Here is a 20,080-nt window from a genome sequence, read left to right as displayed (position 1 = left end):
AAATCCGAGGAAATCAAGGGAAATATCTCAAAATCCGAGGAAATCAAGGGAAATATCTCAAAACCCGAGGAAATCAAGGGAAATATCTCAAAATCCGAGGAAATCAAGGGAAATATCTCAAAATCCGAGGAAATCAAGGGAAATATCTCAAAATCCGAGGAAATCAAGGGAAATATCTCAAAATCCGAGGAAATCAAGGGAAATATCTCAAAATCCGAGGAAATCAAGGGAAATATCTCAAAATCCGAGGAAATCAAGGGAAATATCTCAAAATCCGAGGAAATCAAGGGAAATATCTCAAAATCCGAGGAAATCAAGGGAAATATCTCAAAATCCGAGGAAATCAAGTGAAGTATCTCAAAATCCGAGGAAATCAAGTGAAGTATCTCAAAATCCGAGGAAATCAAGTGAAATATCTCAAAATCCGAGGAAATCAAGTGAAATATCTCAAAATCCGAGGAAATCAAGAGAAATATCTCAAAATCCGAGGAAATCAAGAGAAATATCTCAAAATCCGAGGAAATCAAGAGAAATATCTCAAAATCCGAGGAAATCAAGAGAAATATCTCAAAATCCGAGGAAATCAAGAGAAATATCTCAAAATCCGAGGAAATCAAGAGAAATATCTCAAAATCCGAGGAAATCAAGAGAAATATCTCAAAATCCGAGGAAATCAAGAGAAATATCTCAAAATCCGAGGAAATCAAGAGAAATATCTCAAAATCCGGGGAAATCAAGGGAAAAAATTTTGTAAAATCCGAGGAAATCAAGGGAAAAAATTGTAAAATCCGAGGAAATCAAGAGAAATATCTCAAAATGCGAGGAAATCAAGAGAAATATCTCAAAATGCGAGGAAATCAAGAGAAATATCTCAAAATGCGAGGAAATCAAGAGAAATATCTCAAAATGCGAGGAAATCAAGAGAAATATCTCAAAATCCGAGGAAATCAAGGGAAAAAAATTGTAAAATCCGAGGAAATCAAGGGAAAAAAAATTGTAAAATCCGAGGAAATCAAGGGAAAAAATTGTAAAATCCGACGAAATCCGTTGGATTTTATCGAATTTCGAAATCAATGAGGGATTGCAGTTAAGTTTGACCTTTCGAGGGACAAATCACTACAAATTGTGTGCGACAATAATTAAGTTATACAGATGGGTGAAATATGTAGGGGGAGGGGATTTCACGTGAAATTTGAGACAAATTTAACCTAATGTTTGCAATTTCCACTATTAAAAAATTAAATTAAATATATTAAATTGGGATCTTGTGCTTTTCAAGTTAATTTGTCAGATATGTTTTCAATGCGGGATCATACATTACTCGTTCACTTTGATTTGGCGAGCACCAAATACATACGAGTGGCGCAATGGCATCGCAAATTTTATTTCAAACCTTCTTATAGAGGAGAAGGAGAGAGGGATAGAGAGAGAGAGAGACAAGGAATTGAAATGAACCAGCTGCCTTTATAGAAATAATTCTTGAATCGAATTTTACGTCGAATGATTTTAAGCAGCCCGTTATGGTATACAAGAGAGAAAGAGAGGAACTTAAAAAGAAGACAGAAGGAAACCACCTGCGCGGAGAGTATTTGTATCAAATGTATTAAGAAGGGGTAAAATGAAAGAATTTTATTTAAAAGCCCATTGTATTCGACCAACCCCATTGAAAACCCCTGTAATTTCACGTCAATTTGACAGGCGTTTATAATACGAGAGGCGTTCATACAATTTAAAACCTGAAAATCTACGCCAATTTTAACGAAAATAATAAAATAATCTTTCTAAATGACCCCTTACTTTCATATTTTAAATTGGCATTGCCTATTCCAAGGGGTCGGATGTTTTTGAAAAAGTGTATGGGATTTCGAAATCCAATTTTATTTGTTCGGATTTCGTTGGATTTCATTTGATTTCGTCGGATTTTTCGATTATTCCCGTAATTTCGTCTGATTTCGGCGAATTTTGGGATTATTTCTATTGATCTCGTTGGATTTTTAGGTATTTACCGTGATTACATCGGATTTTGAGATTTTCAAGAATGACCGACCCCTCGGCCTATTCAGTTTCGCGCTTAAATTTAAGGGGTCATCCGTAAAACACTCCAATATTCGTGTTTTAAGTGGTGTCCCTTGTTTAGGGGAGGGGGAGGCAAAATAGTTCATAAATCGAATTCAAAATTAACGAGTGCCCATAGAACCATGTCCCACTGCAATTCGCTCCTATAGTGTAATGGCAGTGTACCAGCTTTGACTGTATGGGCAAATAACATGGGGTGCCACTAGTCCATAATTACCCTCCCTTTTTGAAACACCCTATATAATACGATATAATAAATTTAAAATAAATCTGTGGGAATTTAACTTAAATGATTTTCTCTATTAAATTAAATTATTAATTAATATAATAAATAACTATGGGACACAATGTTATCTCTCATATTCAGAAAATAGCGAGGGGCCGGGTGAAGGGGGGTGTTAAGATTCTTAACAGGATGTTGAAATCCCTCTCTCCCCCTTTTGCCATCTTATAACGGAAATACAGTGTGTCGCAACGCGTCACGCGATATAAAAAAAAAACAACAGGCAATTAAAAAAATTAACGTAATAAGAGATTCTACGCGACATCTCATTAAATGTATATATATAAAAAACCATAGGAAAATATTTTGACAAGGTTCATTATTCATTATGATAGGGATCAAAATTTTCCCATAGGAAAGTTAACTATCTTTTATTCGAGGGGTAAATCACTGGTGTTTATTTTATAGTGACTCCCAAACTCGAAATTATTATTTGGGGGGGGGGGGGTAGCACGTGAAATTTGAGGGGAATTTCACGCGCGCAGAATATCACGAAATTTGAGGGGAATCTCGTGAAAAAACACGCGAGGATACATGCAATACTAAGAAATAACCCGAAAGGGGATTTAAGTTAAATTAAGAGTACAAGTGACCAACCCCTCGGTTTGAAGATAACCAGATCAGATAGTAAATTAATTTGATTATTTTAACTGTCAGAATATTTTCATAATTAAAATTAAAAGTGTATGAAGCAAAAAAAATAAAATAAATAACTATTCTAATTTACGTTTGGCAAAAGTTGAAAGGTCAAAGAAAAGTTTCTAACTCTATAAACAGTTTTTTTTTTTGGAAATAATAATTATTCTTGGCCCGTTTGTTGGAACCCCAAGTATTTAGTATCATTGTAAAGGGTAGGAATAGGACTATAACATATCCAAAGGACATCCCCGTATATCTCATAGAACCAGAGTTATGTCCCTCCAAAGTGGACTGTCCAGATTTTTTCAAATAAAAATAAAAGCCAAAGATGAAAAGTACAAGTAATATAATAAACAAAAAATAAAAAAAAGGATAACAGAAAAACACTTCATAATTTCTTGTGAAATTTAATTTTATCAAATCTCTTTTATAAAAATAAACAAAAAACTATGAGGATGCGGAAATAAAGCGTAACTAATTCGCGGTTGGGCAAACAAATAAACAAACAAAGCAGACCAAAAGTGGTGTGCTGAAATAATTTCTTCATATCTTAAAGCGTCCATGAGTCAGCTATGTAACGGAACCGTATCCGGGCCTTCATCGAGTCATAGTGTAAAGTTAACGTGGGCGGCAAGACACATCGTTGATTGTCAAAAATTACTATTTACTTCCTTATTCCAAAGTACCAGACTCTATAGTCTCACTCAATTTAACCAACTTCGTCATGCAAAATTTCAAGTCTATACCGCGAATTGAGACGAGTAACTAAGTCTTGGCCAGAACCGAGGGGTCTGACATTACCAAAAAAGCGTACGGGATTTCGTGATTTCACGATTTCGCAAAAAGAGTTAGTTTTTTATTTTTTGATTTTGCCAAAAATTTCGGGATTTCTTCTTTGATTTCGTGATTTCAACAAAGATTTCGGGATTTCTTCATTGATTTCGAAATTTCAACAAAGATTTCGTGATTTCACGACTTCGCAAAAGATTTAGTTTTTCCTATTTTGATCTCGCCAAAAATTTCGTAATTTCTTCTTTGATATCGTGATTTCAACAAAGATTTCAGGATGTCTTCTTTGATTTCGTAATTTCAACAAAGATTTCGGGATTTCTTCATTGATTTCGTAATTTCAACAAAGATTTCGGGATTTCTTCATTGATTTCGTAATTTCAACAAAGATTTCGGGATTTCTTCATTGATTTCGTAATTTCAACAAAGATTTCGGGATTTCTTCATTGATTTCGTAATTTCAACAAAGATTTCGGGATTTCTTCATTGATTTCGTAATTTCAACAAAGATTTCGGGATTTCTTCATTGATTTCGTAATTTCAACAAAGATTTCGGGATTTCTTCATTGATTTCGTAATTTCAACAAAGATTTCGGGATTTCTTCATTGATTTCGTAATTTCAACAAAGATTTCGGGATTTCGCGATTTTGCCAAAGATTTCGGGATTTCGCGATTTTGCCAAAGATTTCGGGATTTCGCGATTTTGCCAAAGATTTCGGGATTTCTTCTTGATTTCACGATTTCGCGATTTTGCCAAAGATTTCGGGATTTCTTCTTGATTTCACGATTTCGCCAAAGATTTCGGGATTTCTTCTTGATTTCACGATTTCGACAAAGATTTCGGGATTTCTTCTTGATTTCACGATTTCGCCAAAGATTTCGGGATTTCTTCTGGATTTCACGATTTCGCCAAAGATTTCGGAATTTCTTCAAAGACTTCGTGATTTTGTGTGAAAGATTTCGCGATTTTGCCAGAAGCGTACGGGATTTCGTGTAAATGTCGGACCCCTCGACCAGAACGAAAATGACGAGGCATTCCGATTAGTCATATAAAAAAACAGCACTGACTATTTCGCCAAAAAACCTTTCATCATCGCGAACAGTAGCAAATTAATTATTTATGAAATACTTTTAATCAAAAGGGAAACTTAAAATACTTTTCAGAAATTTTTGAATATTTCATTACTATAGCGAAATAGCGAAGATATGAAAATTCCCGACTTTCCTGGACATCTCCTAAACAAGTTACGATCATTGGGAGTGTTTTATACGGATGACCACTTACATTTAAGTATAAGAAATTCTATTTTAATTAAGGGGTCATCCCTAAATGTCAATGAAGTTACAAATTTGTCTCCAAAAATTGACGATTTCCCATAGAACCATCCCACTGTACTTCGGTCCCCTCCATTTTTGGGACACCCTGTGAAACGACACCTTTCACGTACAAATCTACAAAAATATAATCATCCCTTATCTTTTCGTCTATCCTCTCCCATCCATATATCTATCCATGATCAGCTCTTGAGCTTCCTATTCCCCAGCACCATCCCTGTAGCTCAAGTCTTGGCAACTTTTAAAGGGGCGAGCTAAAATATCGAATTCTACCTAAAGGACCTTTAAAACCCGCATTCTTCCTGGCATCTAATATACATATAACCTATCTAATAGACTTATAACCTATCTATAAGAGAAACTTCTCTAAAAAAAAAATAAAGTAAAGAAGCAGAAAGGTAGGGGTTTTTTTAAAGTAAGATCAGAAACGTAGATACGGGGGCTCATTCCCCCCTTTCAAAAAAAGGGTAGATACCTCTCTTCCTCCCTTACGATTTACAATTTATATTTAATTTCCATTAAATTTAATCGATCAGAAATCGACTTAAATCTTTTTCGATGCCCCCATTATAGCGATTGCTTTTCCAGGTAGGACATTTTCTCCCCAATCAAATGATCCCTCCCAACTTTCAACGAAGATATTTAAATTTAAAAAGGGAGTATCCATCTCCTCGGAATGGAAACTATAGCCATTCTCCAAAATGAAAGTGATTTTAAATAAAATAAAAATTAGGCGTTTAAAAAAAAAACCACGCCATGAAATAATAAATATAAATATTATAACTATAAATAGATTATTCATTTTTTAAATAATAATCAAACTGTAGCGGCATAAACCTGATAATAATAAATCAAAAAATAAATAAATAAAAGGTAATGGGATCGCCTACATCATGTAAATTACAATCAAAAGCAAAATCTATTGAGTTTTTAATTTTTTATCTTTGAATATTTAAATTAATTATTCCCCTGGGGTTGAAATTTATTTTATTTTCTACGATGTTTAATTGGTTCATTGGGGTTAATGACGTCACTATTGACGTCAGTAGACAACGAAAAAAATATTACGATCATGATAGATAAATGTAAAATTAGCAAATGTTCGTGTCTTACATTTGACAGGATCAAAAAGAAAAACATAAACCATTAAGGCAATTGAACCAAAACTTAAATTTAAAATTTTAAAGGTAAAGTACTCATATTTCAAAGAAAAAGGTAAGAAGATGCCTTTGATAAGGTTCAAATGATAATCATTAATTATTCACGCACGTTTCTTACGCGAATAAATTACCACTAGCGGTAGCTCTTAATATTTTTGTTAGAAAAAAAGGGGGGAGGGGGAACGGGTTGAAAGGTTAAAGTTGACATCGTGAGGTTATCTTTATTGTTAAAACCGCGGGGCGCTCGCTATTTGGCAAGTACTTCGTATCGTGATCGGATATAAACTACTTCAACTTCTAATCCCTTTTATTATTTTTTTTCTACAAGACAATTTAAAAAAAAAAAAAGAAAAACATTTAAGATTATATTTAAATTTTATTTTGCCCCAGAGGCTAAATGCTCTTTCGATGCAATTTTTTATTAAACTTACTTAAAAAGTAATTATTAAGTCATTAAGATTAAAAAGTAATCGATTACAATCGACATTTAGAACAATGCCAATCGATTAAAAATGACCCCCGGAATGACGTGAACTTTTAATAATAACAGTTCAAATATTTAAGTGTTTCCGGTGCCAATGGGGTCAGCTATTAACATCATTGGCACATGTTACATTAATAAACGCTGCCAAACACATTCCAATATTACAACATAAATACCGCATTAATAGAGTAACGGCACCTACTTGCCTTTGACTGTATTAAGCTCTATGGGTAGTTAAAATGGAGTGCCACTACTCTATACCCAAATCCCAATCCAACAAAATACAATTATCAGAAATTAAAGTACAATTATCAGAAATTAAAGTAAATTAAAATATGAATAATTAAAAGCGGCAGCGTCTCTTTCAATATGATCCTAAATAATTATTACAGCTTAAGGCTACAACCGCCATGACTGAAACTTTGTATCCAGTAATGGCACCCCGAGCTATAATAATATGAAACTGTAATAGAAGCAAGGGCGTATAGAGACATCACTGTATATCAAATATTACTATACAGTATTAAAAAAAAAAAAAAAAAAGATTTTGGCGGGTAACTTTTCATGGCATTTTGGGTAAGCGGGAAAGGGGGGGAGGGGTGGAATTATCAAGGCCAAGGTTATGTAAGAGGGCGATTATATTTCCCAGCGCGAGGAACGTTCCCTGTTTTGTTTTACTAATTCTAATTCCATCAAAGCTACATGCCAGGGGGTAAATAAAAAAGAAATGGCGGGAAAAAAATTGCGCACGAGGGAGCTCTGAGAAGGAAAGAAAAAAAAAATGGCGGGAAAATTTTTCCCGCGCGCCAAAAATTACATCACTAACTTCTAAAAGGTTTTTTACCCCGAGTGTTAAGTTTCTATTGGTACATGAGAAAATACCAGAATAGAAGGGTGAACCATTAAGTCTTTCATTGGCAAAGAAAAATTAAACCGAATTGGTTTTAAAGGGTGAATTCCATGATTGAAATCTCGTGAAATATCAACACGTGGGTGGGTGGTATCTCGTGAAATTTGAGGCGAATTTCACGGAATGTTTCTTAAATCTCACGAAATCCGAGGAAATCTCGTGAAATATCAACACGTGGGTGGGTGGTATCTCGTGAAATTTGAGGCGAATTTCACGGAATGTTTCTTAAATCTCACGAAATCCGAGGAAATCTCGTGAAATATCAACACGTGGGTGGGTGGTATCTCGTGAAATTTGAGGCGAATTTCACGGAATGTTTCTTAAATCTCACGAAATCCGAGGAAATCTCGTGAAATATCAACACGTGGGTGGGTGGTATCTCGTGAAATTTGAGGCGAATTTCACGGAATGTTTCTTAAATCTCACGAAATCCGAGGAAATCTCGTGAAATATCAACACGTGGGTGGGTGGTATCTCGTGAAATTTGAGGCGAATTTCACGGAATGTTTCTTAAATCTCACGAAATCCGAGGAAATCTCGTGAAATATCAACACGTGGGTGGGTGGTATCTCACGAAATCCGAGGAAATCTCGTGAAATATCAACACGTGGGTGGGTGGTATCTCGTGAAATTTGAGGCGAATTTCACGGAATGTTTCATAAAAGTCACGAAATCCGAGGAAATCTCGTGAAATATCTCGCGAGGAATAATAATCGCGAATGAGATCGTATTTGAAAATCACCCAATACTGGAATCACGCGTATAAGATTTTTATGTTAGTGATTAACCCCTCGATTCTCGTAAAGACCTATTGATATTTTCGTAATTATTTATTTAGGATAAATAAAAAATTTGCTTAATTGCTTCTCAGGGCAATAAAAAACCCCCAAGACAAATGTTAGCATTAAACATCAATAGACCAATAAAAACCAATAACCCAAATCCCAGAGTCTTTAAGTTTTATGAAAAGACTGTAATCTATTTTCGAGTCCTACAGTTTTGAATTCAGAGGCCATACAAACTAAATTGCCCTAAACCAAAACTCAGCTTTTGCTGCTAAAAGAGAAATGGATGATAGCGAACTAATTAGACAGATTTCTATAAATAACTATACAAAGGAGTTAGGGAGATTTCAACTACCTCGAGGAACCAATTAATGCGTAACAACCCTGAATATTGAACGCTTTTAATACGAAAAATTACCGAGGAAATTGTTAAAATACCTTAGAGAAATTAATTATTACGGGAGAAATTGAAATAAATTCACGCCAGATAGACCACGCTGGAAAACGGAAACGCGTCACAAATTTCCGTTGAGGTTACACCCTTTCCGCCTATGAAATTCGGTACGTGACGTCATGCACCCTAGCTATAGATCTAGAGCTAGTATCGCCGCCTATCGTCAAAACGGTCAACTAAATTCAAATTTCCTTCAACAATCAATCGATAAACGAATACCAGTACCTACATTCTCGCCCAATATTAAGTCTAATTAAACCCTAATTAACTTTAGCGCTTGCTTTGTTCATAGCGAGGCGTTAAATTAGAATTATTTTTAATTTAAATTAAGAATTATATCGAACCAGGTATGAATCAGCGCCATCTATCGCCTAAACGCTGAATTAATATTTTTCTTTTTTTAAACCAATGTGAGCTGGGGGATATTTTTGCCGAAATTAAATTATTATGCAAATCACGTGGGTTTTTTTTATTATTATTTTGGAGCTCGTGAGCGCGTGTTTTACGTGGGCTGAGAATAAAAAGGTTGGACACTAATATCATTTTCTAAATTATTATTTTAAGGTTTAAAAATTTAAGTAAAAACAAATGATTGAAAACATATATTTTTAATAAAATGCGTCCGACCTCTCGGTAACCTAATCGCGCGCCGGTTAAAACACGAGCGCAAAAAAAAATAATTACGGTAATGAGTAGCCCTATTAACTTCATTAATCATAACTTCAAGAGTCTGAAATTTTCATAGCAATATTTAGTTTTATTTATATCTAGGGTCAATGCGAGTTAAATTTAAAAACATCCAAATTAGCTTACAAGAGACTTCTTTATCTTGTAAAAAGAGAAAAAAAATTCGTTCAAAGATTTAATTTTTAAAACATGAAAAACATGCAAATTATAGGGTATGGGCGGTATTAGGGATGTCAACTTCCCACAAAAAAACCGGTTTTCGGTTAACCGGTTAATTTTTATGGCCGGTTTAACCGATTCAAAAAACTGGACAAAAAAACCGGTTTTTCAAAAAACCGGTTTTTATCCGGTCGTTTATGATAAATGTTGAAAAATGCGATACTCCAACGTAAACTCAAAGACCAAATATTAGTACCGAGTAGTTAGTACCAATAGGTGTTAAGTAATGCCGTTTTTCATTGGTATTCTAGAATAGGCCAATGAATAATTACTCGATAGATGGAGTAATTTTCTTGGAGTGAGAACGAAAGTTCCATTAAAATTGCATTATACGCATCTATGTCTCCTTTGTTATTGCTCCATGGTGCTAGATTGTTAGCAGCCAACCGAAGCTAAGTAACATTAAGTGACGAAAATGGAAAACTTTTAATTCTGTGAATTAAAAAAAAAACCGTTTCGGTTTTCGGTTTTAATTTTAAAAAACCGGTTAAAACCGAAGAATTAAAAAACCGGAAAAAACCGGTGCTCCGGGATTGAAAAAACCGGTTTTCGGTTAAACCGGGCGGTTTTTGACATCCCTAGGCGGTATGAGCTTGATAAATCGAAGCCCCATAAATCGACATTACGTGCTCTAGGTTTGAGCTATTGGGCAATTTTCGATAAACAGTTTTTATACCGCAGAGGGGAAATTGTCTATTTATAAAAACTAAAATAAAATATTAAATAATAAATATAATTTATTCCCCAGACAATTCCAAATTCACCATCCTATTAGGAACCCTGTTTAGCTTACAGCCAAAATAAGCTAGAATAATTTTTAAACTTCAATATTAAATATTTAAAGTTTTAAAAATATTTTTTATTATTTTAATATATTTTTTAATCTAAAACAATAAACTTAAATTGAAAATCGTTTACGCGCCCTAGCTCAAATTGGTATGTATTTTTACCTCTCCGAGTGACGATGACGTCACTGAGAGGTATTACACTGGACGTGTCTGTGTGTGTGTCTGTCTGTCAGCGCGTTCGCAGTTTGCAAATCAAAGCAAACGTGTTCGCAGAAAACAATATTTGGTTTCTACTCCCATCGTTAAGATTAAGAAGTACGCGGCGATCGGCTAGGGTTACAAGAGGGTTTCCACCAAAGGTTCACGCAAATGCGGGTTTTCTTACGATTTATTGTTAATCAATCACCTTATATACCCTAAATTTCCAAAAATTCTTAGAGGCATACGCTTGAATTCAAACGTCAACAACAGCTATGTTTAAATTGATTTTAGGAATAAAGTTTCTTAACACGATTTACCTAGAATTAAGGTAAATTAATGACGATTAAAATAATTACTATCAATTATATTTATTTATTTAAGAAAACCCTCTTAATTGGGTCTAGACTCGGAGAGGTTGTCTTTGGTTTCCCAACTTGTTTTTTTATATATTTCTTATTTTTCATGTTTTATACTAATTCATCAATGTCAAAAGGTAACCCTTCTTGAACAGGAAATTTTATTTCAGGAAAAAAAGGGAGGTGGACTTGTGAGAAAGAAAGATACTAATCAATTTTAAAAATATGTATTAAAAAAATAATAAAAGAAAAAAATAAAACAAATTGCGGATAAAAAACAATTTCCCTTAAAAAACAACGCCAAAGTAAAAGAAAAAAAATAATTTAGGCTCAAGAAAAATTAAATTATACCCTTTACAAAATGTTTGCCGATATAGAAGCAACGAAGCTAAAGTAGGTGAAGAATTATTACGTTTAAAAAGTGGCTAATCGTCTCACCCTGAATTTACTCTGAAATAACTTCTAGAATAAATATAGTTCTACCTTTGATAGCGTTGCATTCTAACGTGTCGCCAGAAATCAACGTCGAAAAGTCAAAAACTAGTGAAATCAAAATCAGTCTCGCGTATACAACCGCTTTTAGGGGAGAGAAAAATTGTTTCCTTAAACGGGTGGGCGGAGTTTGAAATATTTCAATATTCGGAAAAAAAAAATTGCGTTAAAAAAACTCTATTTAGCATAAGTGGCTCCTCCCACGCCTATCAGAAAAGGATGACGTAAAAAATTTCAACTCCCACGGTGTAAAAAAATAAAAATAAAATCGATTTCGCAGGATAGCCTATCACGTAGGGGAACACGAGGGATAAATCACTAGTAAAGATACAAAATATTCTTTATCGTTATACTAGATATTTAGGGTGAATCCCGTGAAATCATTGTGAAATCGCGAACCTGTCAGTTATGGGGGGAGGGTAACTCGTGAAATTTGAGGCTAATTTCACGGTATTTTTTTAAATCTCACGAAATTTGCGAAGAATTTCGTGGAATAGGGAAGAAAAAAATTAATAAAGCCGAATATTAATTTAAAATTAATGATATAATCACGTGAAATCATTAAGGAATCACCCATACATATTCCAATGAAAAAAGAAAATGGAACCTCGCGAAAATTAAGTTGACACTGTTTCGTACGATTTTAACTAGTGATGAGTCCCTCGAGAACGTATTTTAAAATTTAGAACAAAAAACACTCGTAGCTAAATAAAAACGTAACGTAAATGGCGCTCATGCTGCTTATCAGTGGCTCATAGTAGTATTTTCGAGCTTTCCTACTGTAATTAAAGTCTAGGGGAACACGAGGGGTAAATCACTAGTAAAGATACAAAATACTCTTTACAGTTAAACTAGAAATTTAGGGTGATCCCGTGAAATCATTGTGAAATCGCGAACCTATCAGTTATGGGGGAAGGGTAACTCGTGAAATTTGAGGCTAATTTCACGGTATTTTTTAAATCTCACGAAATTTGCAGGAGAATTTCGTGGAATAGGGAAGAAAAAAATTAATAAAGCGGAATATTAATTTAAAATTAATGATATAATCACGTGATATCATTAAGGAATCACCCATACATATTCCAAACAAAATGGAACCTCGCGAAAATTTAGTTATCACTATTTCGTAGGATTTTAACTAGTGACGAGCCCCTCGAGAACGTATTTTAAAATTTAGAACAAAAAAACCTCTTAGCTAAAACGTAACGTAAATAGCCTATCATGTAGGGAAACAAGAGGAGTAAATCACTAGTAAAGATACAAAATACTTATTTTATAATTATACTAGATATTTAGGGTGAATCCCGTGAAATCATTGTGAAATCGCGAACCTGTCAGTTAAGGGGGGAGGGTGACTCGTGAAATTTGAGGCTAATTTCACGGTATTTTTTAAATCTCACGAAATTTGCAGGAGAATTTCGTGGAATAGGGAAGAAATAATTAATAAAGCGGAATATTAATTTAAAATCAATGATATAATCACGTGAAATCATTAAGGATTCACCCATACATATTCCAATGAAAAAACAAAATGGAACCTCGCGAAAATTAAGTTAACGCTTTTTCGTACGATTTTAACTAGTGATGAGTCCCTCGAGAACATATTTTAAAATTTAGAACAAAAGCTAAGTAAAAACGTAACGCAAATGGCGCTCAAAGGCCTATCGATGCTTATAAGTGACTCATAGTAGTATTTTCGAGCTTTCCTACTGCTATTAAAGCCTAAAATAATAATTGAAACATTTTAATCAATTCGAAGGGTAGCTAACCTACAGGGGTTCAACTGTCCGTGTATTTCCTATGGACGCCTGTAGAAATGTTTCAAGCGCAATACACTACTGTTTATCGGGAAAGCAACGAACGAGGGGACGACGTTGAATACAACTTAAACACAGAGTTGCGAAACGGCTTGGTATAAGCGAGACGCGTTTGATTTCAGTAGTAGTTATTAAATACAAAATTAACATGTAGAAATATATCTGTCGTCAGCTATAATCTAAGATGGGGCATTCCAAAAAATAATATTTTTCACCTCTAGCGACAAACGTCGGGAAAAAAATAAAAATTCATATTTTAAAATTAGATTTCTGAATGAAAATACATCGGAGGTGTCAAAAGCGATATTAAAAAGGGGCCATACATAAATCAAACCCCCTTCCCAAGCGGAAAAGGTCTAAAATTAGATAAAAAAGAAAAAAATGTATTTATCAAATTATACCTTTCGAAATTTAACTTCCATGACATTTTGTCACCCTAAACAAGTTAAAAACTTTAGTGTTTTACGAATGATTCCTTAAATATAATAGTAAGGGATTATACGTAAAACAGTTAAATATTCGTAACTTGTTTAGGGTGGCAAAAATGTAACCTTCGGGTAGAGATGTGAGTCGGTAATTTACCAAATACCGCGTAAATTACCGATTTATATCTTACCGTAATTTTAGAATGGTAATTTACCGGTAAATTTCAAAATTACCGCGGTAATAAGCCTGTTGAAATATTAAATACCATAAATTACGGTAATTTTTGTAAATTTCAAAATTACCGCGGTAATAAGCCTGTTGAAATATTAAATACCATAAATTACGGTAATTTTTGTAATTTAAAAATTACCGCGGTAATAAGCCTGTTAAAATATTAAATATCATAAATTACGGTAATTTTTGTAATTTCAAAATTTTAATCGGTAATTTTTAACCATTTTTAAAAATAACGGTAATTTCACATCTCTACCTTCGGGGCCTATAATCACGCGGGTCCTTTAAGGAACACCCTGTATATAAACCCTTTAATCATTTGAAACGAATTGAAATTAAATAAAAAAAAAATAGATAAAACCAGGCATGATCTATAGCAGATGCAAAAACAGGATGTTCAGAAAAAAAAGGGTTAGGATATCAGTTGTCCAAGATAAAACTTTTGCTTAAGCACATTTAAGCTTCGCGCATCTGTGAGTGATGGAACATACTTAAATCCACCAGAGAGCATCTGCCTTCACAAAAAAAAATATATACCCATCGTAAATTTAAAAAATAATAAAAAACTGACCATAAAAAAAGTCAACGAATATCCTATAATCTAAGCCTAAGCTAACCCTTCCGAACTTTAATGTCCGTTTAGCTCTTGCTTAAGAATGGGATCCTACAATGGGGCCCCTTTTATGGGAAAGGATAATGTTTGGGGCATTTTTTGTCCCCGGCTCTTATTCCCAGGTAAGGGGAAAGGTGGTTGTATAACTTTGATTTGGGAGCTATCGTAAGTCTCGGACAGTTTGTTAAAATTCGTTCTATATGAGTCAGTTAGGCGCGTAAAATTTAAAATTGTTTTCCACGATTGTTTTCTAGTACTTGGAGCATAATAGGATTTTAATTGTTATATCAAATTTGGAATAAGGTAAGTTTACGGAGATCAAAATTATGATATCCAAATTAAATCATTTAAATTTAATCAGAAATTAAATCAGGGTTGCCACGGAATTTTCAGAACCAAATTCCCTGACTTTTCCAGGTTTTCCCTGACCTTTTTAGGCCGAAAGTGTAAATGTTTGCAGCATGTTTTAAGTGCTTATAATTTAAATTAAATAAACTCTCTACATTAAGTTTTCCAATGTATTTGTTGCACCAAAATGATTAAGAAACAATTCTAGACATTTTTAAGGATTGCTCTAGTTTTCTGTGTTTAGAGAGGATGAGGAGAAATTTTCATTACTCTTTCAATAAGAGACTTATCCCCAGAAATTTTACCCACTAAAATCAAATTCCCTGACTTTGCTGAAACTTTTAAAATTACCTGACATTTCCCTGACCTTTTCGGCCCATTTTTAAATTCCTTGACTTTTCCCTGAATGTATTTAAAATTGGAAAATGAAAAGGTATGGTTATAAAGGGTGTTTAAAAACAGGATTGCAACGAAATTTTCAAATTCAAATTCCCCGAGTTTTCCCCTGACCTTTTTCTACGATTTTCCCCTGACGTTTTTAAGGCCCATTTGTTATTGTTCTAAATATAAGAAGGGGTGATATAAGTAAACAATTACGTTAAAGTCGCATTTTATAAATATTTAACTTAAAACATTGCGATTTCGGTTATTGATCAAACGTGATCTCAGTTAGATGATTTATTGAACCGATGACATTTTAGCCACTTTAATCAAATTCCCTAATTTGGTTGGAAATTAAAAAAAAAAACCCTGACTTTTATCGGGTTTTCCGTGACCCTGCCGATATTCTATAGCTTATGCCGGAACTGTGGCAATCCCTGAAAAGGCACGGAATGGTTTTCCAACAAAAGAAATGCATACAAATCTATCTTTACCTCTTGTCTTATTCGTGAGAAACTGTTAAAGTTTTATATAAGTACACTTGAAAAAACTAGCCGCGGGTACTCGATCAAAAACCCGAGGAGCCCTCTTTTATTTTTTTGACCAATTGATATATATGGAGATATGGTCAGTAATACCAAAATTTCCCGCTGGCAATAATCGTGCAACTAAGAGAGAAAGAGAGAGAAAAAGAAAAACCACACCCTGAGCGGCTCAGTTCGCGCAAATAAAAACTGAACCGAGTAAAATAAAGTATGTCTTGACAGCTTAAAACGGATCGATGCCACGAAATGAATTTCGAGGAAACCCGCTCTATTCTTGACCACCCTATTAAAACTTCATACATCATAGCACGGCGGGGAATCTAAAATTCTTTACTAGAAACTAATTTGAATATCCTAAGAAATGATACGAGAATAACAGGGTTGGCACGGAATTTTTAGAACCAAATTCCCTGACTTTTCCAGGTTTTCCCTGACCTTTTTAGGCCGAAAGTGTAAATGTTTACAGCACGTTTTAAGTGCTTATAATTAAATAAACTCTCTAAATTAAGTTTTAAAATGTATTTGTTGCACCGAAATGAATAAGAAACATTTTAACTATAAATAACAGTCTTAAGAGATTGTTTTAGAAAGCATTTACTTTACAAAAACAATTCTAGACTTTTTAAGGATTGCTCTAGAGTTTTCTGCGTTAAGAGAGGATGAGGAGAAACATTCATTACTCTTTCCATAAAGACTTACCCCCAGAAATATTACCAGCTAAAATCAAATTCCCTGACTTTGCTGAAACTTTTAAAATTCCCTGACTTTTCCAGGTTTTCCCTGACCCACGGCAACCCTGAATAAGCAATTCGCGCTGCTAAGGGTAGCTTATGATTTTTATAGCGGAAATTCAAGGAATTTTTCCCTGAAATTTTAATGTTTTAAATGACTAATTCCTTGAGACGAAGGTATTTTAAAATATAATTCTATAAAATTATCAGGTTTTGTAGACTAATTTCAACGTAACGTTAAATTCAGTAAATATTTCCCTAATATTTTTTAGAGTTATCTCAAGGTTTTTACGAATCCCTTCAAATGACCCAACACTTTCTAAATGGACACAGGTTATAAAGCAAACGTCATTAGTAGTGTCAATTTCTCCCAAACGAATTCCAGAGAAAAAAATCTATCGAGTTGAACACGTATTCAACGTAAATTTTCTTAGAAATTCACATTCAAAATTTCATATTCCAAATTGAAACCAACTCGCTTAGAATTCCCATCCCATTTTCCCCATGAAAAATCCGTAACTTCTCGGACAATCCCAATTCCAAAAGTAGCAAAATTAATTTCCTCAACTTAGCCACCGTTTACAGCAACAATAATAATAAATAAATAAATAAATAAATTAAAAATAAAATACGAGGAACAAATTAAAATTTTGCCAAAAAGCGGAGGTGGGGGCCGGAACAGGGACCCTCAAATTTCATTGGCTGACGCAAAAGGACAGTATTATAGTAGCCGTCGAGAAGGAAGCCCAACCTCTCAGGGGCATCGATTCGAGATTGTTTCGGCTTTCTCCCTTTGGGGTGGAAATTCGCTACAGAATCTAGCCACGCGTATCGTATCTTTCGCCCCCTTTAAAATACAATAGGAACATAAACGGGCTCTATAAAGGCGGGTTCTATATAATAATACATTACAGTCCAGTGAATACCGAATAAACCAAAGCCTTTCTATGATCAGGGAAAAACATATAGTTACATTTACGCAACGTTGTATTTCAAACGCAAAGAAAAAGAAAAAAATGGGGAGGAACTTAAAAATATTCTAAACTGGTTACCACCCACCTAAAAGGGGCAATTTAAATATTTTATCTCTCTGTTTTTCCCGGTGTCACTGTGAAGGGCAGCCTTTAAGAATATTCGCGTAATTTTCCCATAGGTGTAATTATAGGTGCGAGTTGAAAGTTCAATCATCAATTGGAGAATGTGGTTGGCAATTTTCAGGGTTAAAATTATTCTGAATTTACATATAAATAGTTTACATACATGGAGGATTCATACCATTTATACAAGAAGGCCAGGCTACCTCGGAGGACAAAAGCAGATGGGTTTCTGTCCTTCAGGTAGCCCGTGTAAATGGTACGAATCCTCCATGTGTGTAAACTATATTAGCCTATATAAACGGTTTTTTGGAATTTCCAGGTCTTTTTTCCTATATATTTCCCTGATATTTCCAGGGGCAATGCCACCTAGTAACTGTGGAAGTCGTTTTTCTGGTGTAATAACTACGAGAGTGGTTATCTTTAGTTAAGAGCAAATATTATCAAACCTCAAAAATTTAACTTAATTCCCCGAATTTTACTAAGGATTACAAATTTCCCTGATGTTTTTGTCAACAATTTATTTCCCCGACGTTTTTGTCAACAATTTATTTCCCCGACGTTTTTGTCAACAATTTATTTCCCCGACGTTTTTGTCAACAATTTATTTCCCCGACGTTTTTGTCAACAATTTATTTCCCCGACGTTTTTGTCAACAATTTATTTCCCCGACGTTTTTGTCAACAATTTATTTCCCCGACGTTTTTGTCAACAATTTATTTCCCCGACGTTTTTGTCAACAATTTATTTCCCTGACATGTCAAAACTATTTGATATTTCTCGGCAGTTTGCAAAATATGCAGCGCAAAAATGCACAGTAAAATAGTATGCTTGAATGCGAGCATGCGAGAACATTTTGGCTTAAAATCTAGTAAAAGGGGGCGATAAAATTTCTAATACTAGCACTGATAAGGAAGAGATGACTAAACTAAAACGGGGAAATATCGGTAAATATGGTCAAACCTGATTTGTTGAGTGTCTTGTCGAACCCCGATATGAAATTCTTGGCTGCAATTGGGAATTGTTTTCGTGGCCCAGGGCGGCTTAATCCACGCGACCTCTGAAAGGTGACCCGCAAATATGGCGGGCATTATCCAATTTTCGATACTGATTGAACTGAAAATTGTTTAATTCTAGGTTTAAGGACTTTGAAAACAATTCACTTGATATGTTTCCAAGTATAGGGAGAGGGCAAACCCATTCTTGCTACGTCATAGGCTTATATCTCTTACCTCGATTCCATCCCCCTAACGGGGGAATTTCAGTATCGCGCCTACAAACGCTCCCCTAGGTAGAGGTATAAAATGACGTCGGATGTTCTTTCCCTCCCTGACAAACGCCCTCTCCCTATTATATGATAAGGGAAAAACACCTAGCTCGATATCAATGTAGCTATAGCGTGTGCATGAGAAATTTCTTAAGTTTAAGCGCAGTGTTGCCAGTAATTTGTGACTCTAGCTACCATCTAGCCAAGCGTAATTGGAATTGAATGATAATTACTGAATCTAATACAATACTACAAGCTTTTCAGTATCTGTTGCATTCACTCGCAAATGACTGGCAACACTTGTTTGTACACTATCTATACATGTACTTGGGTTTACCTCAAACGGGAGTCAATAAAATGTTTTAAAAATAATTCTAATTTATACTCCATGTGACACATGGATTCTGAACACGTGGTGTTCCAAAATAGGGGGTAAAATGTCATAAAAGTGTAGAATATTTTCAACTCAAAACCGATTTACCATAGCATAGAAACAACTGCACTTCTGCCCTATAATTACCATTTTTGAGGTAGTATATTTATTATATGGGACAAAACACGAATTTAGTACAATGTATCTGTTATTGCTATTCAGTTTATACATTTAACATTAATTGGAGAGCAGAGAAGATAAGATAAGAGAAAACTTGGTGGGGCCTTAGTTTTGGGGTGTATCATGCCTCCAAGGCACTTATTATAAATTAACTGCGCTAATAAAGAAGAGAGAGTCTCGGGCTACAGTTAATTGCCAAAACTATCTAGAACACCAAGAAAACGAGCTTCAAAGAACCAAGATAATTTTAGCTCATTGAACCCTAAGAGTGGAGGCCCATTTCACTAATTGCAATTACTTTTATTGACAAAATTCTTTAATCCTAATTCTTGGTTTCTATGGTTACCCCATTAACCATTTAAGGCTAGAAGACGACAACCTGACCCCCACCCCCAATTGAACCTAGCCAAAT

The 20,080-nt window shown here is 34.4% G+C and overlaps 1 protein-coding gene across 2 annotated transcripts in view; it reads right to left on the bottom strand.

Annotated features, from left to right (window-relative positions):
* MESR6 (misexpression suppressor of ras 6) overlaps window positions 1-20,080 on the bottom strand; it is a 216,616-nt gene that overhangs the window by 194,843 nt on the left and 1,693 nt on the right. The window contains exon 3 of one of the 2 annotated variants that reach the window (XM_089848069.1): window positions 18,812-18,964. The exons of the other annotated variant lie outside the window; for it this stretch is intronic. Within the exon in view, the coding sequence (XP_089704195.1) occupies window positions 18,812-18,964 (153 nt within the window). The remainder of the gene's footprint in view (window positions 1-18,811; window positions 18,965-20,080) is intronic. 2 annotated transcript variants of the gene reach the window in all.

Source organism: Phalangium opilio, unplaced genomic scaffold, assembly GCF_054372755.1.
Source record: "Phalangium opilio isolate 3A_F unplaced genomic scaffold, DU_Popi_V2 ptg000082l_1, whole genome shotgun sequence".
Taxonomy (NCBI): domain Eukaryota; kingdom Metazoa; phylum Arthropoda; class Arachnida; order Opiliones; family Phalangiidae; genus Phalangium; species Phalangium opilio.
The sequence above is the reverse complement of the archived record's forward strand: the minus strand, read 5'-3'. Positions and strand labels throughout refer to the sequence as shown.